Source organism: Portunus trituberculatus, chromosome 48, assembly GCF_017591435.1.
Source record: "Portunus trituberculatus isolate SZX2019 chromosome 48, ASM1759143v1, whole genome shotgun sequence".
NCBI lineage: Eukaryota > Metazoa > Arthropoda > Malacostraca > Decapoda > Portunidae > Portunus > Portunus trituberculatus.
In genome coordinates, this window is record NC_059302.1 from 30,004,919 (window position 1) to 30,012,906 (window position 7,988).

The following is a 7,988-nucleotide window of genomic DNA, read 5'->3' on the forward strand; positions in this document are numbered from 1 at the left end:
TAGTATTTGTAGCAGTGGTAATAATATTAGTAGCAGCACCAACAACAGCAATGACAGCACCAGATATAATAAGAGCAGCAGCAGCAGCAGCAGCAGCAGAAGCAGTATAAGAGCTGCAGCAGTAATAGCAGTAAACACACAAGCGTGCATATCGAAGCCAATACTGAAGTCATGACTCACACGGTATTGGCAGCAATATTTCTGGCCTCCCGTAACTGCCTGGCGGAGTGTAGCGAGATGGAACTTGGCGGGGCGGGGCACGGCGGGGCGGAGCGAAGGTTGAGGGGAATATGGCTAGGTGGTCATGAGAACGTGCATGAATATATTTTTTAGTTCATTTTCCTCCGTGAAATTAATTTTATATTCTACTTTTCTAATATACACCAGTAGAGGAGGAAACAAAAAGTAGATTACAAATAGAAAATAATGATGAGCCTGGGTGATGCAGGATTGGTTCAGGTAAGTAACATATTTCAAGGTGTACAGTATTATTCGCTGTAAGACAAGATTCACTTCGCGGAGGCACGTAAATAATTCCGGATATTACTACCGTTTCGTTCATCAGCCGCGAAATTTTTTTTATTTTATGATCATATATATATATATATATATATATATATATATATATATATATATATATATATATATATATATATATATATATATATATATATATATATATATATATATATATATATATATATATATATATATATATATATATATATATATATATTGTAATTTTATCTGAGAACTACTTAAAACTGAAATGAATTATTCCAGACCCTTTCTCGGGAACCTAATTCTCTTTACAATTTCACGGATCATAAAGCCTCAACCAGAGTAGCAACAAGGCAGCATATTCTATCACGGGTACATGTGAGTACGTTTTTTTTTTTTTTTTTTTTAGATATGAAATTCACCTTTGCTAAGCTTAATTTCATGAAAGTGTCTTTTGTGTTTGATTAAAGAAATGCTTATTGGCACCATTGTGTAAAAGTTACCTTTAGTTGTTGGCGTTAATGTAGATCCTTCATATCTGCTCTGGTCACCAAGTGGCCTGAATAACGCCCTTAACTTTCTCCTCAATAACCTCCACTATCTCCAGCCTGCCTTCACTTCCCTCCCAGACGCCGGTACCGGCACGAAGGGAACGCGTACAAAGGACAACCTCCTGTATCATCTCGAACAAATGAAGGAGATATAATGTGTATCTCCTACGCAAAAGCCTTTATTGGCGATGGAGACTGACGGTTTTCGTTCTTGTGCCTAGCTAAGTACGGCTCATTCTGCCTCGTGTGGGAATGCGTCGTTAAAACACCTTCTGCTCAGTATTAGCTCGTCTGGTAAAGGGAAAGGATGAAAAAAGGCATGACAGGCTCCCTTGTCTTCCGCTCCTCACGCTCCGCTCACCTGTCAGTACTTCACAGGGGTCCAGACAGAACCATCGCTTTCCGTGATGCTGAGATACGGAACACAGCGCCAGTATAGACAAGAAATGAACGAAGCGCTCGGGCGATACCAGGAAATTAGAACGAAATAATATTTTCTGATGTTCACCTATATATATATATATATATATATATATATATATATATATATATATATATATATATATATATATATATATATATATATATATATATATATATATGAAATATACTGGAATTTTAGGAGCTCATTTTCTTTCGTAAGTGATTGATGGCCCGCCGCTGAATTCTATTAGTATTTTCTTCACATTTGCATTCATTGCTATAAATACGGGAGACAGAAAAAAATGCAACGTTGTTATCATTACATATGAATAGAAAGTAAATTTGGAATCATTCCCATGTAAATTAGAAAGAAAAATGTACTATCACCATAAAATGCTATTATAATTAGTCACTTTGATTTCTTTTTTTTATAAATATTTCAAAGGTAAAAGAGTATAATGACGTCAAGAGAAAGGGGTGAGAGTACCAACGTGTCCAGAACACATTTCGTTCCCTGCAGAGAGAAATTTTCAGTGTGGATGAAAAAGGATTAAAAAAAGCGGGGAAGAAAAAGGTTAATTGTTTCACGGAATTAAAGAGCGTGAAATGAAAATATGGCTTCTCAGTCATCTTTTTCTTTCTTGTCACAAAGTCACTCGAAAAATGGTTATAGAGTAAAGCCCAACTTTAAATCTGTCTACTTTACGTACCTTGTAAGGAAGACAAAGTTAGTTACGAATGTGTGATAGTAGAAAAGATGGAGAGATAAAAGTAGAGATATAGAAACAAAGATAGATAACAAAGTAAATAAAGGAAATAAATGTGTAATCGATGAATGAGGAAATAAAAAGCGACAAACATTCAAAATAAAGACGTATACCAAAATGTACAGGGAAGTAAATTGACACATACAAACATAAAGATGCACATACAGAAGCATGACAAACAGACAAAGAAACTGACAGATAGACAAACAGATAGACAGACAGGAAGGTAACAGACAAATATAATAATAAACAGGAGATTAAAGCCATAAGGCGATAGTTGATGTTTGTTGTTGTTGTTGTTGCTGTTGTTGTTGTTGTTATTGCTGCTGCTGCTGCTGTCTTTATCTATTTAATTTTTTCCATTTGTTTATTCATTTTACTCTGGGTGAAATTAAATGTGACAATGGAAGGTTACACTGTCGAAAATGCCTTACGTAAAAACCATTAATGTACGAAACCTCAGTTTAATGATCTGGGATATATGATGAGTAGCTAACTCTCTCTCTCTCTCTCTCTCTCTCTCTCTCTCTCTCTCTCTCTCTCTCTCTCTCTCTCTCTCTCTCTCTCTCTCTCTCTCTCTCTCTCTCTCTCTCTCTCTCTCTCTCTCTCTCTCTCTCTCTCTCTCTCTCTCTCTCTCTCTCTCTCTCTCTCTCTCTCTCTCTCTCTCACACACACACACACACACACACACACACACACATAATACTGTGAGGTGGATTCTTGACAACCTGCCAAGATCAGAACCTATTGCTTTTCTGATCTAAATATCACTGAAATGTCAAAGCATCTGCAGCGTCACTGAAATGGGTCAGTCTGCTCATGCCCCTCCCAGGTGATGATGGATGCTGCACCTTTACATTCTTCACCTAACTATAATTTCATATGACTTAATTAAATCTTATGGTAACAGTTTGATTGCTTTGGCTCCTCTTCGGCTTTAATGACGTGATATGATGTACGCTTAGAACATCATTTCGATAGACACCATTAACAGGAAACTGGGCGACGAAGAGTGTTAGTAGTAGTAGTAGTAGTAGTAGTAGTCGTAATAGTAGCAGTACTAGTAGTAGTTGTAGTAGTAGTAGTAGTAGTTGTAGTAGTAGCAGTAGTAGTAGTAGTAGTAGTAGTAGTAGTAGTAGTAGTAGTAGTAGTAGTCGTAGTAGTTGTAGTATATATATATATATATATATATATATATATATATATATATATATATATATATATATATATATATATATATATATATATATATAATATGTATGTATGTATGTATATGTATATGGTATTGTCGGTTTTAGTATGCAATGAGTCGACAAACTACTTCATATTTTTGTGCGTCTTATTTTCATTGCAATCTTTATTATTACATATCAATCAACTATTACTACTAATGATAATGAAATCAGTAATAATGGAATACCAGCCAAAGAGACGAGCTATGCCCATACTCTTGGTTGCTTTGTTTTTTATAATGTATACTCTTAGTTACTCTGCTTTCTGTAAGGTAAAACTAAGATGGAAAATGCTTAATGATTTATCAGACATAAAGAGACGAGCTGATGTGTAGGTCTTTGGCCCCACCGGAGAATAGCAGGTTGCAGGAAGGCTTACCACTCCACCGCAGGACTCGAACCTCTGATAGTCAGCTGATCCACCTGTGTCAGAACTTCGTGTCGCTGGCCAACAGTAAGTCACGACTGATTGTGAATGACTTTCGCGTATTACAGACATGTGGCGCGGGTGACTGGAAGAGGGACGGATAGAGAATTACGGATTATTTGAAAGTATTCATTAATCGTTAGTCGCTCGAATAGGTACGGCAATAAAACGTTTTTGTTTCCACGTTATATCAGATATCAAGTGTTGGAAGGCAAGGATCCCGAATATTCATGAGTGATTTTTTTATTTTTTTATTTATATATTTATTTTTTGTTGTTTTGTCTTTTGCTTTACATTGGCATTTTCACATCATATCCCTATTATTTTTATATATTTCCGTTATATGGTTAATTTCTAGCGGCATAATCATTCACACAAGAAACCTACGTATTATAAGGTAAACAGTAACAAGGGAACGAGACTTCATAAGTTGAATGGTAGTGTTCCCCTTACAAATGAATGGTAGTGTTCCGTTTTCTGCTATATGATGTAAACGAGCCAAGGTCAACAGCGCGGACTGCAGTATGGTGTCACTGGTTTGCTGTTGTGAGGGCTAAGGAGACACAAACTGCAGCCCTAAGAACGTGACTGACTGCACGTGGTTCTTACTTACTCTCCTCTTCTCCCAAAGGAGGTTAAGCATAGAAGTTGTGAGAAACTAGAACTTAATTTCGTTTAGCTGTGGTAAGCTAAGGCTAAATCGAACTCCTGCATAAAGAAATATAGTAAATCTAATAAATTAAAAGATTATGTTCTCTGCTGAGTCCCGCGTGTCCATAAGGATCACGCATCAACATATTTTTCCCTCATTTTTTTCAGTTTTTCAAAATAACACATTTCCTACCTTCTGGTCTTCCTTGCACGAGTAGTCTAGGGCAATCTTTATTTACCTTTCATAGACAGTAACTTTTCTTCACACTGTATTGAAATTTCTACCTGACTCGATATCAATATTTAAGTGAGCTTCCTTCTCCGCAATTCATAAGTCTTCCTTTTTCTTGTTAAATCAGTGAATATTTTGCTAAGTATCTTGTTATTTTCTTATACTAATCAATAAAAGCTCATATATTTAATAAATAGTCTTGAATATATATTACAAATTTCGAATTACTCATATCATCACACAACCATGTTGTCTTGTTTAAAGAGTTACAAATGTTTGTTTGGCTACGTGCCTTCAGGCTGGTAACGCAATGTGCGTGTTATCACGCTCCCAACCTAAAGACGACTGGAGATGAAGAGAAGAACGACTCCAAAGAGAGAAGCGGAGAGCAAGGTGGGGCTGGAGCATCCAGTGCTGAAGTCTTCCTTGTTTCCGTCGTTTCCGTTGTCTCCATATTCTGCCACTGAAAGAAAGATAGCATTGTAAAATGAGGCTTTATCACTATAGGTTGAGAGAGAGAGAGAGAGAGAGAGAGAGAGAGAGCTACAAGACTCACCACACTCAAGGTCGTCAGAGGTGGCAGTTGTGCCTTCCTCCAGCTGCCACAAGCGGGTCGTGCTGTTGCACCTCATCACCACGATACTCACGCTCCCGGCAGGCCGGTAGCCGTCCTGGCACGTCACTGTGGCCTGTGGGGAACAAGTCACGGTGTTGGTGGCCTGTGAACAGCAAGCAGCGATCATTTCTCTCTTAAGACACTGGGAAATGTTCCAGAAGTACATGTATAAACTTTAATTTTCAAATGATTTTCAAATATAAACACCTCCGTCATGTTCTTTTGTCCTCCGCGGCAGGCGACATTGTTGGCCGGGAAGTAGCGCACCCCTTTGTGGTCTTTCTCCTTTACATCAGGGCAGCCATGCTCATTCCCTGTGGAGACGTAATACGTCACACTTGCATTAGCAAATCTCACTAAATAAAATATGACCATGCGATATCTTCACATTAATCATAATCCAAATACGAAGTATATTTATTTAAGTATGTATGCTATGTAATTATCATTTTTTCAATAATTTATTTTCATATATCAATTTTAAGGAAACACTTAGCCATTATGCATGAAGAGCTGAAGCTGCGAATTGTGTTAAAGGATATAAACATTCCGTCGGACTTGCTGACGCCCATGTCTACCTTGAAGAAGACCTCTTCCGGGCTGTTCTCGTCGATCTGGGAAATAAGGTGTTTAAGTTCGATATCGATTATTGCATCTCGGGCATAAATGGACACAAGATGGAGAAGCATTACTGAAGCACCTTGAAGATAGCGTTCTCAATGAAGCAAGTTACGGAACCATTGCTGTGATAGATCTTATTCCATTGGGTAATTTTCTCGTAGTATTCATTTAATTCTGCAGAAAACATCCCAGCTTTCAATGTAGGCTCCGGGTACATTGCTGTGGTCTTGAAGCTTATCGCAGAGCCACAGTTTCCGAAGTGATTCACTCGCCAGCTCGCTCCCATGTTGTCTGCAGAGCAGTGAAGAATAAATCTTTTTTTCATTTTTTTTATTTGTTTATTTTTTTATTATTTTGTTATTTTGTTATTTTATTTATTTATTTCTACTTTTTATTTTTATTTTTATTTTTTATTTTATTTTTTTTTTTTGCATAGATCAAAACATTGTCCTGGTCTATCGCCCTATCCTAATGCCAGCCCATCGAGCAGTAACGCTTTAGTGATACAACGAAACGTCTTTCCATTTTTCGCTAGAAGGAGCCAAAAGAAAAACAACCACTTTTAAGTAACCAGTGTGCAAGGAAATTTTAGAATAACAATATCTATATCTATTGTACATTCGCCCATGTCTTGCTGATTATGAAATGGTGATAGCAATAAGAACATAAGAAAATAAGGAAAGCTGCAAGAAGCCATCAGGGCTACACGTGGGAGTCGTATGAAGTTTATTATGCTGGTGAAAAGATCAACTATAGTACTATACTCGTAGTAGCATGTCCACCTGATTTTGCTAAGACACACCAACGGCTTTCCAAGAAGCAGTATTTCGCCAATAAGCACCTACAGTTTGCCAATAAGAGCTGCCCTACAGCTTTCCAGAGGGCACCTACCTACGACAAGTACTTCCTCTTTGCTGGAGCTCTTGTTCTGGCCATTGGTGAGTTCCACGCCACACAAGTAATCGCCAGCCATATCGTATCTCAGTTTGGTCAGTTGCAATCCCCCGTCATCCCGAGTCATCTCGACCACCCCTTCCAGTATGCCGGTAGCTGTTGCAGGAGGAGAGCATCACCAATGGAAGCATAGTTATTAATTCATATTTCATTGCTTCAATAATATTCAGAGCGATACTGTAGCTAACGAAAGTTTTGCAGCAATCGATTTAGTAATAAGCATTATTACATGTATTTTTTTTATTTAATCATAAATTGATGAATATTAAAAAAGATCTCCGTATATTATCAGCAAGATGGGAACAAATGTCTCCATTAGTGGTCATTACACCAGTCACCTGCAATTGATGACCAGGAAGAGCATACTTACCTTTGCCTCCGTCAACAGGATCCCAATTATAGGTGCCCATTAATTCAGCATCATCCCACATTTCCCAGTACACGCGCTTCACCTCCTCTTCTGCAGTCAGCTGGTAGGGACACTCTATAAGACTCGTGTTTTCTGAAGGCGGGGTGCTGTAGTGCAGGTACCTTTGCTCATTACAGAGGCGCACTGGTCCTACTGACAGTCCTGAAGCCGCGCCTGGTGGTCAAATTACGTAAATTGTTTAGAGCTTCATTTTCTTTATTTTTATCTTTTTTATTTCAAAATTTTGTTTACATATATATATTTCAGAGAGAGAGAGAGAGAGAGAGAGAGAGAGAGAGACAGAGAAACAGAGGCTGACTATTGTCTAAGAAAGCATACTTTTTTATTTGAAATCATAAAACTCTCTCTCTCTCTCTCTCTCTCTCTCTCTCTCTCTCTCTCTCTCTCTCTCTCTCTCTCTCTCTCTCTCTCTCTGTTACTTACCTAGAAAGGCTGTTAAATGTATGAAGAAGAGGACGTTGGCCTTCATTGCGGTGTGTGTGTGTGTGTGTGTGTGTGTGTGTGTGTGTGTGTGTGTGTGTGTGTGTGTGTGTGTGTGTGTGTGTGTGTGTGTGTGTGTGTGTGTGTGTGTGTGTGTGTGTGT

The 7,988-nt window shown here is 38.0% G+C and overlaps 1 protein-coding gene across 2 annotated transcripts; it reads right to left on the minus strand.

The window, feature by feature from the left end:
• Positions 1–4,187: 4,187 nt before the first annotated feature.
• On the minus strand, positions 4,188–7,988 carry LOC123498588. 2 transcript variants are annotated; one of them, XM_045245845.1, is made up of 8 exons: positions 7,829–7,988; positions 7,346–7,558; positions 6,913–7,071; positions 6,101–6,312; positions 5,906–6,014; positions 5,608–5,714; positions 5,341–5,473; positions 4,188–5,247 (listed from the first exon to the last, which is right to left on the minus strand). In XM_045245845.1, exons 1-8 carry the CDS (start codon positions 7,872–7,874, stop codon positions 5,120–5,122), a joined length of 1,107 nt encoding a protein of 368 aa, XP_045101780.1. In that variant the 5' UTR covers positions 7,875–7,988; the 3' UTR covers positions 4,188–5,119. The 2 variants fall into 2 exon arrangements, with proteins under 2 accessions (XP_045101780.1, XP_045101781.1); XM_045245846.1 differs by lacking the exon at positions 6,101–6,312 and having other exon boundaries at positions 5,979–6,014.

Bases quoted from the DNA above. Each gene is read 5' to 3' on its own strand.
- LOC123498588 (XM_045245845.1), bottom strand. From the start codon at position 7,874: ATGAAGGCCAACGTCCTCTTCTTCATACATTTAACAGCCTTTCTAG. The intron at 7,072-7,345 runs GTAAGTATGCTC...CTCCTGCAACAG, and splicing joins TCCTGTTGACGGAGGCAAAG to CTACCGGCATACTGGAAGGG. The intron at 5,715-5,905 runs GCATAATGGCTA...ACGTCTCCACAG, and splicing joins TCGCAGCTTCAGCTCTTCAT to GGAATGAGCATGGCTGCCCT.